This window comes from Tinamus guttatus, unplaced genomic scaffold, assembly GCF_059628265.1.
Source record: "Tinamus guttatus ecotype Peru unplaced genomic scaffold, ASM5962826v1 Tinamus_guttatus_pri_ptg000213l, whole genome shotgun sequence".
Lineage (NCBI taxonomy): Eukaryota > Metazoa > Chordata > Aves > Tinamiformes > Tinamidae > Tinamus > Tinamus guttatus.
In genome coordinates this window covers 9567881-9592234 of record NW_028288747.1, presented here as the reverse complement: position 1 = coordinate 9592234, position 24354 = coordinate 9567881, and the positions used below count along the sequence as shown (strand labels likewise).

General features: G+C 38.5%; 1 protein-coding gene across 1 annotated transcript; it reads left to right on the top strand.

The window, feature by feature from the left end:
• Nucleotides 1-529: 529 nt before the first annotated feature.
• Nucleotides 530-23535, top strand: CWH43 (cell wall biogenesis 43 C-terminal homolog). The gene is made up of 16 exons (XM_088524742.1): nt 530-601; nt 1464-1655; nt 4803-4923; nt 5043-5197; nt 7100-7304; nt 8425-8513; nt 9345-9599; nt 12389-12514; nt 14476-14555; nt 15603-15708; nt 16551-16686; nt 17887-18036; nt 20035-20179; nt 20762-20823; nt 21810-21965; nt 23448-23535. Exons 1-16 carry the CDS (start codon nt 559-561, stop codon nt 23533-23535), a joined length of 2109 nt encoding a protein of 702 aa, XP_088380868.1. The 5' UTR covers nt 530-558.
• The last annotated feature ends 819 nt before the right edge of the window (nt 23536-24354 follow it).

The window sequence follows — 24354 nt, the reverse complement described above, 5'->3', positions numbered from 1 at the left end:
GTGATTTTTTTTCCCTAGATAAGCTTGAAGTGAAAAATAAGATTGAGATGACATGGAAGGGGGGCAAAACAAGTGTGACAGGGTTGTATGGATTATGGTCATGCGTCAAGTGAGGTCCATGCTCTAGTTTCAGTGATTTGACACTAGCTTATTCTGTTGTCAGCACAGTCCCCATCCAACCATGCTCTCCAGTTAGTGACTGCTGCTGGTCCTGTTCCTGCCACACGTATCCAAAGGGTAAGTTACGGTACATCAGCACTGCACTGCTGAGGCACTGCCCTATTTATCTGCTCCTACTGAATGGAAACATAAGTGGCAGGCAAGCACAGTGATTGATAGTCCAACTGCTTTAAAAGGGGAACAAAAAAGGCCAGTGAGATCCCAAAGCTACAGGACTTTCTGTCCCACAGCTGCCAAGGGCCGCAGGAGGCGCCCGCGCGCCGGGGCCGCCGCGTGCCGGGCGGGCCGCGAGGGGCGGCGCGGCCGCTGCGCCCGCTGCCCCGCCCGGCGCCGGGGCGGGAGGGACGAGGCTCCCGCGAGGCTCCCGCCCGGCGCGACATGTTCGCCCTGTGGAAGGTCGCGCTCTGCGAGACCCTGCTGGGTAGGTGGTGGCGGCGGGGGGCGCGGGCGGCGGTTGCCCGGCGGGGCGGCGGTTAACGGCACCCGCGCTGCCGCTGCTCCCCGGGCACGCGAGCTTCGGCTTGCCCTTGCTGCGGCTTGTGGCGCTTCGGAATGAACTCTAGCAGCGACAGGAATTGCTTATGGTCGCTGGTTTGCGTCCCCCTTGGGTTTTACTGCACTACATCTTTTTTTTTTTTTTTTTTTTTTAAATTTCTGTGCCGTAATGCTTTTTGGCTGCTTGACACCTCTTGGATTTATTGTGTGCTTTTGCTTAAACGTTTGTGCTCTTGCTCGTAGAACTGGTCTGCCATGTGCCCTGCCGCCTCGCACCCCGTGGCGCGATGCCGAGGTGGTCACCAGGCCTCCTGCCCGCGGGCCACCGGCATCTCCCACAGCGCGAATGGGAAACGCTAGCGCGAGTAACGCGGCTTTAGAGCAGTGGGGTTCATCCCTGCGGACCGAACGGGTAGACCAAGCGGGGCAGGAGCGCCCAGCACTAGAACAGCTCACCGAGCCACCATGTGTCTCGGCTGCGTCGCTGGCTACCCAGCGTTATCCCCTCTGAACACTGTCCCTTTCCAGGACTGAGCAGGTTCTCCCAAAGATCAACTTCATGAGCGGGAGAAGAGCTCGCTGCTTCTCAGCATTCTAGCTCCTGTATTTACTTAACTCAAAATAGTGAATATTTCTTTGTGGAAAAACTACTATTGTTGCCCAAATTACTTTCAAATATATTTAATATTCTACATTTAGAAATTATATGTGTGTGTATATATATATATAGATTTAGTCTCCGGGAAACCATGTTGCGGAAAATATATGGTATTTCTTTATATTTTTAGGCTATATTTCTTGGTCTCTTTACCATGCACTGCCACCGATGATCTATTACTTCCCCCTTCAGACACTGGCACTCACCGGTGTAGAGATTTCTGCTGTTGCGTTCCTTTCTCCAGCGTTCTTGATAATTGGTCCTTTTTGGAAGCTGGCTAACAACAAGTATATCCTAGCCCTTCTGAGACTGGCTATGGTTGGTAAGTAAGTATTCACTGTAGTGTTCTGTAAATTCCACCTTTGTTGTCTGGGCATAAGCATAAACATACCAAATTGTCTTAAAAATCCAGTGATTCTTATAAAATTAGAAGCTGATAAAATCATTTATGGGGTAAAAGTTCTTTCCTCCCTCACAAATTCATGCTTGTCTTAAGCTTTTAGATGCAAGCAGAGGAATACTTCTTGAATTTCTTTGTAATAGTACTGCATAATTAAAAGCTAATTTAATTTCAATTTTATTTCTAGAAGCTTTTAAATTAGTACAAGTCATACCCAGTAAGAAAAAGTGTTTTCAATATTACATAAAAATCAGTCAAGCAAGTGATTTTTTTTGTTGTTGTTACTTTGGTTTGTTTGCTGTTTTGTTTTAAACTGGTTCTCTGTGTTTCACAATGGCTTGGGTATGGCTATTACAAAAGTAATCTGTCTTGTGTACAAGGGTAAAAAGATGGGGTTATTTTTATTTTTTTTTAACTTTCTGATTTATTTTCTGAGCACTGACATACTTCGTTGTGGCTGAATGTATTTATATGCCTGTAGCATATTTGGTGGGGTTATAGACTCACTGTGAATGTGAGATGAGTTTCATATTCTCTGTTATACGGGAAGACAGATCAATTTTTAAATTCAAGATAAAACTTCCTTTATCCTGCGTGCTTCTCACTAAATCAAGTCTCCAGTGCTTTCTTGCTCATTTTCCTTCTACAAATGCCTGCCTAAATGTTTTCTATCTTCCAACTCTATTTCATCTGGTCTTGCCTCTTGGATCCTCAGCTAACTGAGCAGGTCTTGGCTCCTGTTGATTTTCTGCAAGTTTGATGGGAGGTTTAGCAGCTACAGCCTAGCTTGGAAGTGAGTTACTGAGGAGGTGAAAGGGTCTCCTTCCTGCATGTAATGCTTCTTCTGCTAAATAAAGAGTAGTGACAGGCCTATAGTGCTGCATAAAGATTGCTTGTTTATGTCTGTCTTCTTATATGCATCACAAGCTCCTAAATACATTAACTTTAAAAAACAAACAAACAAAAAAACTAGCATCTCCCATAGACATCTGGGGTGTATTAACAGAGGTGGTAACAGGTCTCTAGCTACATAGCAGGAGAAAGCGAAGATACTTATTTCCATCCTCGCCCAAAGTTTACTGTGTGGAGCTGTGATGTTCCCTTTGTCCCTGGTTTGGGCGTCTCCGATGCTCACAGCAATCGTGTCCCCCTGAGCTGTCTCCTGGACACTCAATATTGTTGGCTTCTTGTCTTAGCCCTACTGTTCATTCTCCTCTCCTTGCTGTTGTTGTGTGGTGAACTTCATTATTTGGGGAAGAAGTAAGAGCATCTTCCTAAGCCTCTTTGTCCCCAGCAAAGAATTTAGCCAGCAGTGGTGACTGTCAGCCTTCACTTGCCTCCCTACTGTCTGTCCTTAAACTGCTTTAAGTTTTCCAGATGTCCTTGCAAAAGCAGTGATGAGTGGTTGGTCTTTCCAAATTGATCTCTGTATTTGTCATCATTCTGCCCTGTCACTTAAATTCTTCCTATCCTGACTTACTGTGCTTCTTGTCCTCCTTTTTTTTTCAACCATTTTTCAACCTTTCTGTTCTCTGTTCATAGATACTTCTTGCTTTCCCCTTGTTTTGATCTTCCTCCCTTTTCAGAAAGGCCATGGCCTTTCTCTGGGGCTTTTTGAACAATATCAGGCAGACCAAGCTACACAATACGTACCGCACTCCATTCCAATCTTTAATTTCACAATTAAAAAAAAAAAAAAAAGGAAATTCTTCATGCTCGACTAAAAGCAGATTGCCTAGGGATTTGGGGATTCTTGTGTTGGATAGAAAAGGCTCATCGCTTATCCATAAGTTTATTTCGCTCTTTTCCTGTTTTTTTTTAAAGGAAGTTTTATTTTTTCTAGAGCTTTTGTTTTGATTTCTGTATCCTTCCATGCTCTTCAACTTTGTTTGTCATTAAAAAAAAAAAAAATCCCCTATCATTGTGTCTATTTGTATCTATGTCTCCAGACAACACACAGAGGATATTTGTATGTTTGGATAGATATATTTACATTTTGGGTGTGCTACCTCAGCAGAAGGTGTGTCTGCAATATAAGTAGGTAAATCCATGCCGGATTTAATTTGTCTAGTGCAAGTGCAGAAAGATTTGATGAGGCAGAGCTGGGCGTTTCAACACAAGTTGGCAACTGAAATCTGTGCATGTTAAACAACCTGTGGTGAAGTCCGTGCAAGTGCATCTTCGCTCGGGTTAGGGACTTAAACCGCCTTTGATTTCTGCCTGCCATCCCTGCAAAGAGACAGTTGGAGGATTCCTGGCATGTGTTGCCAGAGACCATGAGTCAGCAGCTCCATTTCTATCCCTCTTTGCTTAAAGACTCTTCGAGTTTGACACAAGTTCACTTACCAAACGTTGGGCAGCAAAAGCTGTTTCATCTCCTGTTGCTTCCATGCTGGGTGAGAAGTTCCTGCTCCAACTGTGAAGTTATAAGAACATGTGTGGCCTGTAGCCAGTTGGTAACTTGGTAGCTGTTAAACTGCTGCTAAAGGTGAGTTCACTGTGCCTTGGGAGATGACAGAGCTGCACCCAACAGTCTCTTCCATTGGTCTGGGGAGCTACAGTCTCTGGCAGGGAGGTGAACTATGCTGCTGTTTCACTCCCCTCTCATACTGGATACTGAGTCAGGGAAAGTCTTCTCACCCAGTAAGGTCAGTTGCTTATTAAACTCAGTGCAATATGTGCTGAGTATTTCTTCCCAGAGAGGATAAACACCAAGTTTTAGAGCTTTTGAGTTATATCAGCCCACTGCTCAGAGGCATGATACACTTAGATATTTTATCCAAATATCTAGTTATGGGATCAATTACCACTAGTATCTAAACAGAGGCAGTAACTGCAGTCTTGGATAATCTTTTTACATATTTATTTTCTGTTGATAATAACTGCTATAATGCGAGTGCTGTGTAGCCCTTTGTGGTCCGTGCCTACATGTCTTTTGTTTAAAAAGATGTAGTATTTTCAGATGAATGTGTGGCCATTAATATTGCAGAAAAAAAAAGGTTTCACAGGAAATCCTTATTACCTGATCTCTATTGCCCATTAAAGCAAAATGTATGTGTTTGTTTGTAGGAAGTTTAGCATCATATCAGGCACCAAGTGCTTCAGCTAGACTATTCATCTTGGCTGCAGGTGTTTCTTCCTCATTGCTGGTTCAAACAGTAACATGGTGGTCAGGAAACAGTTTACAAAGGTATTTTTTACATTGATGGGGTTGTGAATGGCTTCTTTTTATTGTATTTTTTTCAAGTAATAAAGTTTTTTTTTTTTTTTTTCCCCAACGCGTAAGTGCTCGAAATCTGGTTCTTACAGGTTCATCAGGCTATGGGGCTTCATTCTAGGCAAGGTAATGCTACTTGTTCTTCGGATCTGGTATGCATCTCTAAACCCAGTCTGGAGCTCACAAGCTGCCAACGCTGTTGTACTGACACTTGGTTTTATAGCAGCAGTGGAGCAAATTTATTCAGGTAAGAGTATCACAGGAAAGAAGATTCAACTTTGTGGTTAGAACAACCTAAGTCATACCTGTGTATGTGTCACTGATTTCGCTGCTGCTCTTTCCTTGTTTTGCCTCCAGTCTGGTGACCTTGCAAACCATAGCATGCTTTTATTTGCCAATAAAATGGCAGAATCAGTGCTACAATTCATAGAAGCTGTAAAGAGTTGATGTTGGAACTGATGACCTGTTTCAATATCAATAACGCAGCAGTTAGACAAACAAAAGAATAACCTGACCTGTAAAACCAGAATGGGTTATGCTCTCCCCAGCATGAAGCAGCTGTGGGATCTGTTCTTTTCTTAACTCTTTCAGTTTCTCTGAAAGTTTCAGTTTGTCAGAGAAGGGGAGATAGGACAAAGCTGAGGAACAGCTGATGTGGGAAAATAAATAGGAAGAATTGGAGGAGGGAGCAGGATGTCTTGTTGAAAATTTGCCTGAATTCTCAGTCTCTGCACAGTGTCACGACAGGGAGGGCCGCTAATCACATTTAAAACTGTGAAGGTAGCATTGCCAAGAAAAACAGTCACTGTTGGGTTGGATAATTAAGATAGCTCATGCTAAGTCCTCAGAAATACCTTCTTAGTATAACCTGAATTAATTCATTGAAATACAAGACCGTATATAAGTGAAAATAAGTGTAAGTGGATATAAATTGGAATTAATATATTGTATGTAGACTTGTGTGTTGCATGACATAAAATAAGTGAGCTCTTTCATTGCAAATTAGGAAGGGAATATACAGCAGCTATAGTGTTGCTAGGAAATGCAGATGACTAAATGAATGCTGATGACAAGACACCACTGTATCATCCAACAGATATATCTAATAGAGAAACTATTTTCAGGAATGCTTGGAAGTTGTTAAAAACTTTGTTGTGGCTTCTTTTTGTACCCATACCTTCTAGAATCTGAGTCACAAATAAAAAATAAGAAATATCATGTGCTTTTTCTAGCAGCCCAAAAACACTGGGAGTCTGATGTATTAAACTCTGGACAGTGCATTTTGTCCTAGAAGCTGCGAATGTGCCACTGAGATCAGTGGCATGTCTCTAAACACATGCAGGAATCTGATCATTTTCATTTATAAATTGTGTTGTCTAATTTTGGATGCCTGGATTTAAAACCTCATCTTCAGTACTTTTATATTCCAGTAATATGTAATACTTCAGGAAAAGCTATTTTGATAATAATAGGTTTTTTTTTTTTTGTCATTAGGAATATATAATTATGTTGTTTGCATAGTAAAAAGCATGGTCTATTTCTTTGCTTTGGAGTACCCTCAAGTGTAGTGTAGTACTATAATTGTAGACAAAGTATCTGTCCTCTGTTTAGTTATCTTCAACAACACAAACTTAGCTTAAGGAAAATGTTATGAGTGTTTTAAAATGCTTCTGAGTTGACAGAACAGCATGATCGATGCAGGTAAAGACACTAATTTTTCCTTAGAGAAGAGAGGATCTAAAGTGCATGGAAAAAAAGAGGAGAGAGGGAAGGGAGCTTATTTCTGGCTTCTTCTGAAGTGTCAGGTTTTGTTCTTATCAGAGGTTAGGGTTTCAGAGAACAGAATCCTCTAAATAAATGCTAATAACTTTTCTGCTGATTTTCAAAGGCCATTTAATGATTTAAATTCCAATAGTATGAATGATCGTAGGGCCAGATTGCCATTTTTGCACATGAGGTGAGTGCCTTTTTCTAGGAACCTGTTTTAGAGACTTTTTCCTCTTCTCGTGAAGGATCAGATAAGTTAGCTTTTGTGTCTGAGCCAGTAATTTATTCTGAATATGTTGTGCTCTTGGTATGTCTTTTTCTTAATAACTCTTTCTAATACTATTTCATGCTTTGATCAACTGCATTCCTACTCTTATTCTAGGTGGAGACAGGAAGAAACAAGAAACAAGTAATAAAACTGGTAATGCAGTTCGAGGAACTACTCCGCCATTGAACTGGCTTTTTTCAGGATTTGCTTTTGGCAGCCTCATGTTCCTCACTGTCTGGATATTTGGGGAGGTCTCACTAGTTTCTAGATGGGCAGTCAGTGGACATCCACATACAGGCCCAGATCCTAATCCATATGGGTAAGTGTGGCTAGTTCTTATTGTTTGAACAAAGTAGTAAATGTGCCACACTGAGTGGCACAAATTAAACTTAAACAATATCAAGACATTCAACTTCATTTTTTTTTCCAGAGAGGGAGGGCAAATATGTCATATTACTTAATGGAATACTGGAAGTGGCTCAGTTAGCAGATGGGAGTAGTATAAGAATCCTTGTAAAATCAAGTGGGTACTTTATATGTAAAGGTACTTTGTGAGTAGTGTCTGAGAAGTATTCACTCAGTCCTCCTCATTCATTGATGTTATTACATATCTCTGAGCATTGCTTCTGTACGAACATACCTTAAGATTCTCTAATTCAGAATGATTTTTATTTAATTTCAATAGTAATAAAATCTGCACTGTCACATTATAAAAAACTTTCTTTTTTAAATTAAGACTGAGATTCAAGGATTTATGAAGGAAGCGAAACATCTGTAATATGCAGTAAATGAATCTAGGAGTTGACTTCAGTGGGAATGTAGTAGGAAATCAGATCACTTTGGAAATGCATGTTAGAAAAAAATAAATGGTTTGCTGTAGTAAAGGTCATGCATAAATAGTTTTGGTTGGAGAAAATTTAGTCTTAATGCTATGCATTGCTCACCCAAGTTGCAAAATCTAGAAGGAAACTGGATTAGTTAACCTGATGGCCAGCTTGATGTAGCTGCAGGTGACATAGTTAATAATTTGGAGATAGAACACGCAAGATTTCTCCAAATTTGTCAGCAATGCTAGGTGCTCTGGTGTCCCCTTCTTGAAGTGAAGAAAATATTTCTGTTCGGGGTGTATTCCTCCCTCTGATTTTTATCCCAGTTATTATTTTTTTCTTCTGTTAAAATATTTCAGTGGTGTGCTTCTACTGCCAAACATAGTTCACTTGTACACTATGATAAAATGCCGTTAATTTCAACTGGGTAGTTTTGATTTGACTGCAAAGGGGAGAAAAAAGCAGCATAATGTGAGGTAAAGATACGCTGTGCTCGGGTCAGAACTACCTAAAAAAAAAAAGGATTATAAAATGTTACCAAGCATTCTTGCTTGTGTATCTAAAAGTTCTTTTGTGAATACTGGCTTTCTTTTCCCTTATTTTTTGTATTAGAGGTATAGTTCTGTTGGGACTGGCTCATGGATTGATGCTGTCATTTTGGAGTTGGTCGTCTGTTACCAGTTTTGCCTGGTTTCTTATAGGTAGGTGCAAATCATGAGCCAAAGTTTTGCTTCTGTTCCCTTACTCACTTTATTTATGCCCTTGGAGTCCATTCCACTTTATCTCTGTGTCTGAGCAGCTGGATAAGGCTAATGCAGAGAGTATTGCTCTCCTGAGAGCAGCTGAGACCTGATGGGGCAAAATATTTTTGCCCACAGCGGGTTTAAGGTGGTGGGTAAGGGATCAGGGTGTGCTGGAGCTGACAGCTATTTTTGAAGTCATTTTCCTCAACCTTGAACACTAAAACCTTACTGTGGACTAAGTTTGTGTGTGGCAAAATAAAGATCTTGCAGTTGGTAAAATATGAATAGTTATCTTTAGTTACCTTAGTTCTGTTGGTCATACGGCTATCTAGAGGGGAGAGTAGGTCAGGAAAAGGAATATTTTTTTCTTCGCCTGAACCCATTTCATTCTTTATGTGTTCTGTCAGAACAGGTTCATAGCAGGTCCTGCTTTTTACCTGTTAATCTCTTAAAAACAGCATGATCTGTGTGTTGTGCTGGGGTGACCTTATGTAGCTAAGCCTGTGGGGATTTTGCATCTGATGAAGTTTCTTTGCAGCTTTTGCTGTACTGTCTGCAACTGGAAAAACACTCTTTAAAAGAATGAGATGTTGAGATAAGTGAGAGGCTGTCTTTGGCTATAGGAAAAAAACATCCTTACAGTGCAGCAGTTCTCATGGCTGCAGGGCACACTTACATTTTCCAATCTTTTTCTTTAAATTTTTCTTTTCCCAGAGAGACTATGAATAACAAGAAGGCAGATAATGTAGCTGACTGCAACTCACTCCATTCTTTTCTGTCCCTTCACAGGTGTAACGTCCTCGGCTGGTCTCCTTTATTTGCAGACCTGGAGCGCTGCTGTTGCAGGCAGTATTCTTGCTCTCTTTACTATGAGTGTGTGGCCCCAGCTGGCTGGACGCTTCATCCGTTGCCCTCATCCTGGGAAAGCCATGACTACAGCCATGTTGGCCTATGTTCTTGAGTTATTCTTCTGTGTATGGTGTACTGCTTATAAATTTGTACCTGGAGGAATTTATGCTAGAGAAAAATCCCACCTTCTTTTAGGTACATTTATGGCTATGAACAGAGACAAATATGAGGGCTTTAGCTTCAGCCAGATGTTTAAAGTGAATCTAGTGGAACTAGTCTTTCTAAGTGTTCAATTCCTATTTGATTTGCTCAGTTTCTATGAGAAAATCAGGCATGTAGCAAACAAGAAAAACCTGCTTGTTTCTCAACTGTTAAAATATTTGAAAATATTTTAAAATGTAGGCAGAAAATGCAATTAAGCTGTGGAAAAATGATAAAAATGGGGAAAAAAAAAGCAACTCTCTTGACCCAGTACACAATTGGAGAAAAAGTGTGTTAATCAGTCACCCTAAAAATATTTTGCTTTTCTCTAATCCGGGGTGTGACTGCAGCTGTAAACTACACCAGGTAGCAGCCTGGTACTTCAAATGACAGTCTGTTTGCTGGAAACTCAGGGTTTTATGAAGACTGAAAAGCCTCTCTGGAACAGCAACATAGGTCAGTGCATTATTAGCCCTGCTCTGAAGGGCAGAGTGCAGCCTCCTGGCTCTTCTAGCCAGTCTGCTTTTGAGACCTGCCCTAGCCAGTCTGCTTTTGAGACCTGCCCTTGCATTTCCATGTGACGCTGCCTTGAGCTTGGTGGCCACTGCAGTGTATTTGATGCAATGCTGAGAAGCCCGCGCTCTCAGAAACATGCAGACAAGAGAGAAGAATAGAAAGTGGCAGGTATTTACCACAGAGGAAGAACTGAGAAAAGCAGATAGGAAGATTTTAGTAAAAGACTCCTTGATGAAAGTGGAGGAGTGGAAATGAAACCCTTCCTGGTTTTGTCTTCCACATCATGTTTCTAAAGGTTGTTAACATGTTTCAATAGCATTTTTCACTGATAGTGTTTAAAGATTGCTAAACATTGTCTTGACCTAAATGTATGACATTCTATAGTATATATTTTGTAAATGGGTAACAAATACTGGATTTGACTTGTTGCTGTGATGATTTAGGATTTCAGGTATGCTTTGCAACCACTTTCTGTCATTCCATTTTTTAGTCTCTCTGTGCAGTATTTCAAATATCACAACAAACATTTTCAGAGTTTGTATATGTTTTGAGGAGGGTTTCTTCAGTTTTATTGGAGTTTTCTTTGTTCTGAAATCACTATGAGAGATTTGTAGAATTTTTTTTTCAGTTCATTTTTTAAAGTTATATGAAGAAAGGATGTGGTAGAGAAGTATAGCATACTTTCTTGAGTAATACTATGAGAGAAAAAAGAACTGTTTCTCTTTCACTTCTTTTGAAATACATACTTGTGATTAATTAAGCTGGCGTTATCTTTGGGCCATAATGCAGACGTAGACATAACTTTCTTTTATGTGGCAAAAAAAATGATGTGAGCTGAGTCTATTTCAGTTGATGGCACTGCGTGAATTTATTCTGCCTGAGAATCCAGTCTTTGGATGTTTGATGCTGCCTCGTTGCTTGTAAAAGCTTTTCATATACCATGATACTGTTTATTTGTTACTGCACTTTCTCCCTTAGAGCTTAGCTTTTTGGCAAACTTCCTGTTCTTTTCTGGTTTCTTTCAGGTGCAAGTACTATTCCTTGCTCTTTCTTCCTGTCCAATATCCTGCCTTTTTCTTACTGCAGTTTGGGTAGGGAGCCGCACTGGGAAAAATGGCAATGAAAGTAAGATGGTTATATTCAAAACTTATGTGCTGCTTCACAGAGGTGTAACATAATGCTCAGGGTCAGATCCCGGCTCCTGCATTGGCTTTAATGGATTTGCATCCGTCTGCTTTGGAGAAAGTTGTGTGTGTTGTGTGCGCGCACCCCTCTCCTTGTTGCTCTAGAGCCAGGTTCCCAGTTTACAGACCTTTACTACAACTATTGCAATGGGTAAGGGCAACAAGAAAATGATGAATAACGATTATTTTGTCTTCATTAATGTAGCTGTCAGTAGGGTCTGGAAGCACCTAACCTAATCTACCCACTGTGTGCTAGGCTATTCTCCAAAGCCATGACATGATACTGAAGTGCTGTTAGCCCAGTCTTTGCTTGACTGCGATGACTGAGGGTGCCCTGGGTTCTGTGCAGGTTGGAGTCAGGGTGTCAGTAGTCCCCCCTTGTGCTGAGGCTCAAAGATGCAAAGGTGGGCTGTATGTCAGAGCTCACTCCAGTCCTGGGTAGTCCTGGGGGTTTTGCCTACACGTTTTTACTAGCTTTTCATTTGCTCCTCAGTTATGAGGTGCTCAAAAGAGGCTTAACAGGGTTGTACCATGTGTGTGCCTGCTCTCTCTCAGGTCCTGTTGTTTTGGTTCACTCTTCTGCTTCAGGTTTCTTAAGTCCTAGAATCAGCTTACTGAAGAAAAAAAAAAAGAAAAAATATAATTCACTTCATTTTTTTTCTTTGTAAAATGGATGTTCAGGGGAGTTTTAGATATTCTTAATTTTAAATTCCTATTGGAATACTCCTGTTTTGAAATATTTATAATTGGTGGGATACTTAGTGTCACTAGCTCATTTTTTTTTTGCAAGCAATGCTGATGTCAACAAGTGGAACAATGTAAATTAAAATACTGTGTTATTGTTGAATTGCTCCAGGCACGAGTGAATACTATGACAATGATAAGCAGGATCTTTATCATATATCTCTTATGTCTACTACATTAGTGCATTTTGATATGGCATTTATCTCTGCTTGTGGGTTGGCTCATTGTCTTGTTGGAGATTGTAAATGCTGCATTCGTAAATTCCTAGCTAGTGCGTTACAGTCTTGTATAATATGTATAAACTCCATAAAAAAGAAACTAATGACTTTATTTTTACAGGGTTTCTCATGTTATGCATTGGGATAGGTATTCTAACAGGATCCACGAAAGATCTTAGTTCTATCTTTGAAGTGAAAAGCAACCAAAAGCCACTACTCAAAAAGAGTATAAACTATATTAAACTATGTAAGTATAATTTTACCTTGTTTCTTACATGACACTAGCAAAATTGTGTGATGAGAAAGAATAAACAGTAGAGTGTTTTTGCTCAGATGTTTTAGAACATCTTCTCTAGATCTTGAGTTTTATTATCTACGTTTACAGAAGATGAGAATGATTTGCCAGCTTTTGAGTTGTATATTGATTTTGAGTATTTCAGCATGAGCCCTTGTGTCAGCTGGCTGCCTGTGGGATGGGACTCTGGCCTGGCAGGGCCTGTGTTTTGCAAGTCCCCTCCTGTGGGAGGAGGCAGCTCTACAAAGCCTGTGGTGGCTGCTACTGCTCTGCTGTCCTGTCCGCCTGCCGCGTGTTCAGAGCAGGTTCCATCCTCATTAAATCCTTGTTGTCTCCTTCCTTGGCACTGTAGCTAGGGACCCCAAATCACCAGGTGATAAGTATGTGGTTTTTTTCTTAGATTCTGAAAAGTAACTAAAATGGGTGAGTTCTTTTGCTGCCTTTTTTTTTTTTTTTGAATCTGTGTGATCCACTCAGACAATATTTTCAAGTATTTTTCTGTGATCATTTCAACCTGAAATGTTTTCATTGCTAGTTTTGTTTTTCTAAGGAAACATGCAGCATAAAGTATGGTAAAAGGGGGAAAAAAAAAAAAAAGGAGAAAACAAACAAACACGGAGTGGTTATGGCATGTTAAGCCTCCAGAATCAGTATCCGTGAGGTTCAGGTTCCTGCGTCTGTTTTTTTCTGGGTGACCTTGGATCATGTTACGTATCTCTTGCATGCCTTGTTGTAGCTTGTTTGGCGAGTGGAGACAACGGCGCTTCCCCACTTGCCAGGGCTGTCTCAGGGGGCTTCATAAAGACCTTTCCTCTGTGTCCTTGGGGGCCAGAAGAGTATCAAAGAGCGTGTTTGTGTATAAGAGGCCATGTGAGCACCAGGGCAAGTAGTTTTAACATCACTACTCAAAAAAACCCAAAACCAAATACTCCACAAAAGTGACTAAATACTTAAAAAATACTGTTCGTCGCCTTCAAAGCACGGCCCCAGCTGGCTGATTTTTGTGACGTTACTTGGACTCTCTTCACTGTGCCCGGACTCTTCTTTTTCTCAGTTTCCCTTTAAGCACTTTCACAAATTAGAGTGTGGGTTTGCTTAGTGTTTGCTAGTATAGAGAACACATCCTTTCTATCACGTCTTTCATCTGTGATATAACTGCTGGAACTTTATGTAAAATTATTCCAGAAAAAAATCCTTATAACTAAATGCCTTTTTAAAGATCCGATGAAAGAATAAATTGGAGTTAGATGAAGTCATTGGGGATTCTTTATGCCACTGTTCACGTGAAATAACCACAGAGGGATTTGATCATGAAATTATAATGTGGAAACCCTGAGAGCCTTTAGCTGTCTCCTGCTGTTATTTAGAAGGCCCCAGAAGCCATGGGAAAGCCCTGAGTTTGTATTCTGTGAGCCCACGGTGCTTTTGCAAGAATCTGCCAATGTACACTTAGCAAAGGATTGTGCTGGAGATCTGCCCCAGGTTATAGCTATTTGTCATCTAGAGGCCTGTCAAGTAAACTAGATTTTTCTTCCACACATTGTGTTTGTAAAATAGAAGTTGTGTATGTGTGTATCTGAAACACAAGGAATAAAAACACTGAAAAAAGTGTACATGATGCTATTAGTCAGGTCCTACAATGAATTCTTCAGTGGGTATCAGTTTTACACAAGTATTCCATGTAGATTTGGTATATTCAGTCTGCTCAGCCTGTCCTGTTTTGGAGGACATAAGTGTGTCTGCACACATAGAGATTTCCCTGTGTGAACTGCTTTGGAATGGTGTTATCACAGCATGCTCCATTCCCAGTGAATAGCTCACCTCGGAATGACAATATACCCAATTCTTTTCTTACAGTAAGAAGATAATTTGCTACTGTTTTAAAATATTTTTTCTGTGTTCTCCGTTTCAAGTGTTGTGGCTGTTTGTTGGTGTTGGTTTGCTAGGACTGGGTCTACGCTATAAAAGTTACAAGCAGAAGCTGGGGCAGGGGGTGAGTACTGTGGAAACGGTAACTTCACTGCGAAGTGCGCGTGTGACACCTTAGGTGGGTTCTTTGGTGCACAGGAGACCCTCGCAGCAGTATCTAGCAATAGTAATGCAATGTGGGGTGCACTAAGATATTCTGTGATTCTGTGTTTACATACATAACTGAATGGAACTGCTCCGATAAGTTAGTTGACTTAGATTAATGTTTCATAACTAATTAGTTAAGGAAATGGATAAAAATTAGAAGGTTCTAGTTTTCTAGCTGGAAAAAAAGATGATATTGTAATGATAGTGACAATTGAGGATGCTTATTGCTAGCTGATTCTAGCATTTAGATTACTTGTAAGTTGTCTGAGTGTTGTTTGCATATTTAGTAATTTTAATTCAAAGTTAGAGCTAGAGTTGTTTTGATTGGATGTAAACTAAAAATTCAGTTTTATAACCAAGACCAACTCAATCATATTAATGTCAGTAGTGCAATTATGAATTAGAGGTTTTCTTTTTTTCTAGTAGACATGAAATAGTCGCTTGAAACTTGATCTGTATTGACTTGATCTAGTCACTTGATCTGTATTTCTGATGGAAAATGTTTTTGTTAGAGAAGTCACTGATTTAAAAAAAAAGATGCAGAAAACGTGATACAAGCTGAGTAAAAAATATATGTGTATATCTTAATCAATATGAATACACACACACACACTTGATTTTTTTTGTCATAACATATCTAAGTTTATACTACTTTGTGATGTGGAAAACAGTGTATAGTTTCTCTGAGAAAGATGAAAATATTCTTGGCTTTCTTAATGTTCATTTACTTACTGTTACTTATACAAATTCCAATCAACTACCATGACTTCTCTCCTCTTTGTTAGAAAAATCTATGCCATTATCAATATCTGTAGATTTTTGTAATCCTTTCAGTTTTATTAGAAGAATGCACTGACTAAAAGATGTGTTCTGAGGCCACATATGTCTCATATCTGATATCATTGACTGAGAAGATATCATATGTAAAAGCCAAATTGTATTTGACTTTTTTTTTTTTCCTCAGCTTCCTAAAAGAGACTTCTCTGCTATGATCTGGCCTTTTCGATTTGGATATGACAATGAAGGATGGTCTAATTTGGAAGGATCAGCTAATTTGCTTAATCAGACAGGTATTTTTTTGTTCTACTTCGTCTATTTTTGAGACTTAGAGGCAAGGACACTTGCTGTGTAACTCACTCCATTCTCACAGTAACACGAGAGCACGTGCCTACTAGGAGCTTTCTGCTGAAGTCATGAGCTGTTCCAGTACAATCACTTCAATCAAAAATCCATTTGTGCAGAAGATAGTTTTTGCCTAGATTTAAAGGGTTACAAAATATAAAATTTTGAACCTTCGGGGCTGGACAGCCATTTCCAAGGTGCCAGCCCTTTGAGGATGGGATAACTCTACCCTGTAGCCAAAACGTAGAGGCCTCTGGATGTAACAGGGAGGGACCACACTCCCCTGGAAAAGTGTGGTGGCTGCTGTGATCTCCAGTGCACTGAAGCTGGGATCCTTCCTATCCCCATGTCTGGGGCTGATGAATTGTTTGGGCAGCAACAGCCCCATGCCTCTCTCCCTGGACCCTTCGGAAAGAAATAGCAAGTTAGTGGATGAAAGTAATTCTGAAGAACTTGTGTAGCAATTGCTCATTAAACTCAAAGCAACAGGCCCACTGCTGCATGGTTAATCTGATTCTGCACGGGACGTGCAATGCTTCTGAAATGCAGCATGGTACCTATATGCAGTCAGCTGTGCTGTGCAGTGTCCTGGACGTCTGGTTGTTCACGGAGGAGGAGCTGTGACATCCACATACTGAGTATCTCCATCAGGGGTTGGCATGGCCTCTGGTGGCCCAAAGGTCAGGCATCACTTTTGGCAGGGTAAGAGTGGCCCCAACTACATCATATATTGACATGGTTATGAATTCGGAAGGACTTTTTTTTTTTTTTTTTTTTTTCCCCTCTTTAGGTGCAGATTTTATCACTATTCTGGAGAGTGATGCTTCTAAACCATTCATGGGGAACAATGATCCAACAATGTGGCTTGGTGAAAGACTAGGATTTTACACAGATTTTGGTCCAAGCACAAGAGATCACACTTGGGGGTGAGTCATCTTGTCACACAGTGACAGTAAATAAATGAGGAGAAATATTTTTCATGGTTTTGTTTTTCTGTCATCAGTTGTAGAAGAAGAAAAGCGATCAAGTGAATAAGTTACCCAACTCTTAACTCCACTAAAACATGGACAAAAAATAATTAGAATAATAGTGATCATAATCACTTGTTGGAGCTTGTCTTGGAGAAGAGTCTCTGAGTCACTAGCATTGAAATGTACTGCAGATGAAGAAGCTTCCTCTTTGTTAAACAGTATTGGTTGCTACATTGGCTTTCATAATTCAGGAAGTGGAATCCTGTCCCTTAATATAGTGGACAGTTTTGGAAATCTTTTCCAAATACTGCATCTGACTTGCTTCTTTCTTCATTATGTTTTGGAGCTTTGAGGACTTTAGATTTCAGGCTGAAAGACGTAATAGCAATTGGAAAGTGTAACTGCATCTAAAAAACCCTTCCTCTTTCAGAATCTGGCTCGAAATGATGCGGGATGGAGCAGAGAAGTCATTCTGTCATATTTTCTTTTCTTTTTTTTTTTTTTTCCACATAAGATATTTTGAAAAACCTGAGACACAGTGGTTTTAAGGTTGGTTGCTAATAGACACTGAAAGAATGAGCAATCTCCTGCTTTAAAGAAATATTACTGCCTCTTTCTGCTTTAAATAAGATGTAATAAATAGCACTACAAATTCTGTTATGCCTGCAGATGCTGATTTTGAAGGATTCCATGTGAAAATTCATAGTGTGTCTTTGTAAATACATTCATCAAATGACCACCATTCTTTTCTTGATGGATGGGCATGTGGAGTTTTTGGGAACTCTGGTCTTCAGGTGATCCTCATCTGAAACACCCTAAAAACAGTCCTTTCTTGTCCCTTCACAATTTATCTATAAAGATCCCTGAGTCTTTTTTTCCCCTGTTATTAGTGACCTGCTCGTAGAGACTTTGTTAAAAATCTGTTTAGTGAAGGAGTTATTTGGTAATAAGTTTTAGACATTTTTACTTCAGCATCATTTTAAGAAAATAGATTTAGAAAAACTTTCCATAGATGGTTAAATTATCGTCTGATGGTTTGAGTTGTGTGATCATTATTCAAAATTTTGTGTCAAGCTCACACTTTTGTCTGCTTATAAAAACTTTATGATATTTAAGAACTAGACAATATAACTGCTTTGTTTTATTCTTATGTAGGATTATGGCACTCTCAAGGTATCCAATTGTAAAATCTACCCATCACCTCCTCCCATCTCCAGAGGGAGAAATTGCACCTGCCATCTCCATGACTGTCAACTTCACAGGGAAACTGATTGACTTTGTTGTCGCTCACTTTGGAAATGAAGAGTGTGTATTTTATTTGTTGTTGTGTATATTGTAGGAAGTGAATCATTAATTGTCATTAGTGAGCTTCTGTTTTAATTGCTCTGTAGTCTTTAACATCTTTCCTTATAAGATAGGCTCTAGCAAGGCATGCTGGAGAAACTGTTTATGGCACAGAAAGTGGTTAAAAATTTTGAAACATTTTTTAAGGGGAAAGTGTCATGGAAAACTCAGCTGAGCCTAATACCCATATTTATGCTACAAAGGCACTGTTCTGCAAAACCAGAATAGCTAACAGGGCCACAGATGTGTCTTAGTTAGGGGTACTGTCTGTGTAACTCTGTGTGTGGAAGAGCCCCGTTATATTCCATAAGGAGGGGAGATTATACCTGTAGCTCAAATATGTGATGGAAAGATAAAAATATATTTTTTCTTGATTACTTCTGTGTAATGAATATTAATAATGCATAGCTTTTAGAAACTCTAGACATTTTCTGTTTCTTTTCATATTTATATATTACATTTATATTATATATGTATTTCATATTGTAGTTTTCCAAGTGGCAAATTTATGCGTTGCTTGTAGAGTATAATGTATAAAGAAGCTGCTGAAAAATAGGAGTCCTTTTATCCCATCCTATACTGAGCTTTCCTGTTTGCATCCCCTGGATAAAAGCTGTGCTCCAGGCATGCAAATAGTTTATAGAGTTCCCTTTTACTATATATATATTTATAATTGTCAAAAATTACTCTCAATTGGAACACTAACTAAACCACTCCATTTTGTGCCTCACATACATAATTAGACTTGCTTCTGAGAAACTATTTGTCAAAATAGAGGAAAATAGCAATCTAGTTGCCCTCACAGAGAGATAACAATGAAGGAGAAAATAGGAGACACATGGGAAACAAGTACAAACTGAATTGTGTTTTAAGGTGAATTAATTTGTAATTAGGTAGCACATAAAGCTGTCTCTGTTGTTCAGGATGACATAAACTAGGATACTGGATGACAAATTTTTTTTTTTAGTCTCTTTTTAAAATGTGGGCATATATCAATGCTGGTATCCTTTAAAAGAACCTGTCTTTTAGATAGAAATAGTTTTGGAAAGAGTACCTAGCAGAGCAGGCAACTCTATATGTGCCTATGCCAGGCTTCTATTTAAATGTTTATTTATTTGTTTGTTTATTTTTTCTCTTTCTGCCCTTTTTGCATAATGCATTTTCCCCAGTCGGAATCAGTGTTCACAATGCACAGCAGTATTTCAGCTTCTTTGGGGACTATAGATTCCAAATTCGGCTTGTTGTCTTGATGGTATTTAATCAAATAAACAAAAAGAAAAAAAAAAACATACTTTGCATAACTTCTAGAAGTTATTAATGTGAAGAATTGTGGAAACATAAGCATTATTGCATTATATTATGAAAAAAAAAAACAAAAAAAATTTTACCAGGCTATATCTGCTATTAATCATGTTGAAACTGTTCTGTAAATCTTATAAAAGAGTACAGAATACTTGGCAAATATTGCAAGTAAAGTTAATGGGACAACATAGTTCTTAAATTGTATTTCATAAGTTTTGTGACCCGGACTTTGAAACTTCTTCTTACAGTGATGCTTTCATGATAAAAGCAAAGGGTTTTGTTAAGATGTGTACTCTTTGTAATGCACCAGGCAGTCTGTGCTAGCACAATTAAATTTAAAGTGCAGACAGACAGAAAGTCTCAGATAACCAAAGCACTTAGAAATTCACATTTCCCAGTGATGAGCTTGCTATTAAAAACAAAATAACAATAGAACAAGTTGTTCATGTAATAGTTAGAAAGAGAACACTAATTGGGTCTAGCATGTAGCTTTTATCAAACACTGTGGTTATTTCAAATCAGTCAGCTCTCTGTAGACTTCCACACTTTAATACTGAGCTATTAAAAAGAATTATGTCAGACTTGTATGCAGTTTAGTATAACAGAAAGAATCCGAGCTAGAATATATTTATAATAAAGTCTTTCAATTTCCTTCAGAGAGGACTTGGACCGAAAACTGCAGGCTATAACTGTTGCAAAGCTGTTGAAGACTAGCTCTAAGCAAGTTGTGTTTCTGGGATACATCACTTCAGCTCCTAGATCCAGAGATTATACCGAATTAATAGAAAATGGAAATGTCCAGGTAATGTTAAGCCATTGTTTCTTTGAACAATTGAAGATAATTTGTATTTTCAAAATTAATATTAAAATTTCAAATTGATAACTTAAATGGAGATACAAGAATATAATACATAATAACATATATACAATATACTATAATACAAGAACACATGCTTTAATGTAAGTTGCCACAAGGGAAATTCTGATGGAAGAAAAAAATCACATTGAGGGTGTCAAGAGTTAAAACAGGTGCCCAAAGAAGTTATGAAATCTCTATTGGCCTTGAGCTACCTCCTTGAAGTTTGCCCTGCTTTGGGCACGGCTTTGGGACTGAGGTGTCCTCTTGAGTTCCCTTCCAGCCTCTCCCATGCTCAGCATCATTCTGTTGTTTTAGAGGAACGTTCTGCAGTTCACTTGTCTGTCAGGAAATATCAGATGTTGTCTGACGTAGTGGGTTGTTTTCCTTTCTGCCTTGTTGCTACGCCTCAGGCAAAATGCTTTTTTACAGCAGAGTTACACATCGGTTCTATTACTGATTTAAAGCACTTCCTTAAGGAAAGCTTGCCTTATTTGCTTGACTTTTTTTTTTTTCTTCCACCTGTAGGATATTGACAGTACAGACCTTGATAGATGGTGTAGTTATATTATGTACCGTGGAGTAATCAGGTATGCCCAAGTGGATCATTTATTCACTGACTTTGCATATGTTTATGGGTATAAATTTTAGGTGTTTCTGTAGGAACTTGCATAGCAGTTTTACATCCCTAAACAATTATGTCTGGCCAGTTAGGTATACCGTGACCTAATGAGCATGGGCCTCAGGGTGAATTGCTGTAATTCTGAATATTGTTCGCAAAATTAACCTGCTTTGGTAACAGAAAATTACTTTTTTTTTCTCTAAGATCCAAGCTCTGGCTTTGCAGCTTCATCCTAAAATTGTGAAGGCTAAGCCCTAATTTGCAAATGACACAGAAGAGACAAATTATGAACTATGATTGTAGGGTTTATTCATGAAAAGTGCTGATCCAATGCACCAAAACTTTATGCTGGGTATAGTGGAAATTAAGGGTGTAAGCCCATATGTAAGCATTTTCCTCTGCTGGGCCTGTGCATTCTGTATTTTGTAAAGCAAAGTTGTTTGTAAATCCTTCTCCGGGTGATATGCGTAGCAGAATAGAATTCTGCTTATTCTAAATTAACTGTGCAAATTCTGCAGTGTTGACAGAAGTAAAAGTAGTAACTGTCTTAAGTAACTGTATCAGGTTTTTTTTTTTTCCAGTTACTCATGCCATTGATGCTTGAGTTCCTGACTTGAATTTCAAAATACCTCAGTGAAGAGGTTGATGAAATGATACCAGTATGTATCTTCTCAAAGAGTAGTTGGGGGAAAAAAATGGTTCTTGAACTTACTTTCACACCCACAGATTCTCAGTTTTTCTACTTGTGAGATTGTGTTTAATAGTGCTTATGTTATTAAACACTTCAAGAGTTTTGAAAGTGATGTCCATATAAATAGAAAGATATATTGGTAGGTAAAAATAATAGCCCTCACAGAGTGGGGGGAGAAAAAAAAAAGCAAAACTCATATATTAAGAATGAGGTAAAATTGCCTTGGGTTATTTATTCAAGCTAACCCTCCTTGTTCCTGGTAGATTGGGCTATGCCCGCATATCTCATGCTGGTCTAAGTGATTCAGAAGTCCAGATGGCCAAATTTAGAATCCCAGATGACTTGGATAATTATGTTGATAATGACAGAATTGTCATTGATCCCAACCAAATTCCCGAGGACATACATTTCAATCCCAGGTCAGTGTATCTTATAAGTAATTATATCAATGATGTACACTGTCTTTTATAGGAAACAATGTTAGGAAAAAATATGTTTACTAAAGTGGGTGGCCATGTGGAATACCAGGCTGTGTAGAAGTTCAGGAGGCAAAAATTTCTGATATATGATTCATTTTTTTCCATTGACTTGGCATGTGTCCTGGGAAATTCAGTCTGCTGCACTGTAGCATAAATTAAAGGTAATTTCAATTTTTCCCAGATGGTTAATTTCTGAAATTGTTTGGTAGGGAGATTTGCCAAGTGCTGGTGACTCACTTTGTAGTTGATGAGATATCTCCAATGTTTCTCAGCACATCTGAGAATCAGAGTCTTAATATAGTAGTATTTAAAATGCAAAATACTATATATATGTGTGTGTGTGTGTATATGTTAAATACTCTCCTTTTTAAAACGTAGAATGCTTGAATGCTGTCATTTTTATTCTACCGACACTGAACCAATAAGAGAACTATAGAGACAGGTATTTATTTTATATTAGTGGAAGAGTCATCAACAGGTAGACGTTGCCACAGATGAACAATTTCTAGCACTATGGATAACAAACCCAAGCACATGAAACTTACTACTTCAGATGTGCACAGTAGACAATATATTAATTTCTTATATACACCTAACAGCTAAGCTTACTGCCTTTTTATTTACTTTGCAATCACTAGCTTCTTGACTAAGCAGGGATTTGCACAGTCCTTTCCATGTGATGAAGCTTGCCTAAAGTCAGCATTACATGTTCAGATTTTTCTCAATGGATTTCGGTGACTCTGGACAAGAGAGTCACAAGATTGACTCTCTTGTCCTGATTTCCTTTGTGTCACCTATATCCAGAAAAAGTGATACTCATTAGGAATAAGTTTAACTTTTTACAATAACTAGACTTATCACTGTTTTAGAATGCCTAGTTGGCAAGAACATTCTAAATAAGCACTATATTTTCCTGTGTAAATTTATCTACCACAATAGTCAGCAGCGAAAGCTTTCAGATTTAAATATGTCATGAAAAGTCTACTTCTTGATAGACCTCAAATTTAAAATCTCCACATACGTTTCAAAAGGCAAATGTGCAATATTAACAATAGGATTGAGTATTTGGATGCTGCAGGGATGGACTCTGTCATTGATTGAAGTCAATGGAAGAAAATTAGAGTATAGGATTTTACTGGATAAAAAGCACCTCTCGCCTTTGTCAGATGGAGTTCCATTTATAGAATGCCCATGGCATTAATCCAAGCAGTGTAATTAAATGTCTCTGTTAAACTCAGAGACCTTTAGGTAGATCATTTCCACAGATTATGATTTATATGTAAATAGACTTGTGGCCTCTTTCTGAAATGAACTGTCTAGAGCATTTGTATGAAATGTTGATTATGCTATAAAAGTACATGATTTAACTGCATGGGTTAATGCATATTGTAATGATTTTTCTTTGTGAATATTTTTGTGTAGGTTTGGATCTTATAAAGATGGACATAATTATGAGCATATTCATCATTTTCATATGAGCACTCCTAAATATTTTAAACAGACAAATTAGAATGAATAACGTGGGACCAAAAAGAAAGGTTTGTTGCTTGAATCTGAATCGCCAGCGAAAAAAATTTACACTGTTTAAGGATGAGGAATTACCATGCTGTACAACACTGTGAATATCTGTGTAATAGCTGCTTACTTTTTGGTGAGTTGTCACCACTGTGATACAGGGAAGATGCCTGTTTGATAAACTGGTATCTACCTAGACAGATACCTGGTTTGTATTCAGCAGAGGGAGAGTGGGACTTGCTTTGGCAAATTGCTTCTTCAGTTTAGCTGGAACTACCTGTATTGTTCTATATCAAAGTTGAAAATATCTGAAATATCTATCCATCTTTCAGGATGTAGATATGACCCTTTTGCTGTTCTAGGAGCTCAGTGGCTCCAATTCATCACTCATGATTAATCCTATTTCTATGCTTTTTAGACTCAAGCAAAGCAAGGGGGTTGGATGTTACACATAGTGCTCTGGCTACTATTATAATAACACATTTATACCTTAGTCTTTTTCCTCCACTCAGAAAAAAAGGAAAGGTCCTAGAATGTGCGGGTTTGTTTGCTTTTGTTTTTGTATTTTTTTTTCTATTGGGAGATATGGAGTAATTACACAATGTGTTTAAAGAAGTATAGTCTGTGTATTTTTTTACTTACTGAAGCCATATTTGTATCTGCTGCTATTCCATACTGTATTCTTAAATCCTTATTCTTTGATTTTATTAAAATTTAATTTTATTAAAATTTATAAATGATTGATATTCCTAGTATGGGAGAAAAAAGTTTTTTTTTCTTTTCTTTTTTTTTTTTAAGACATCATTATTTACAT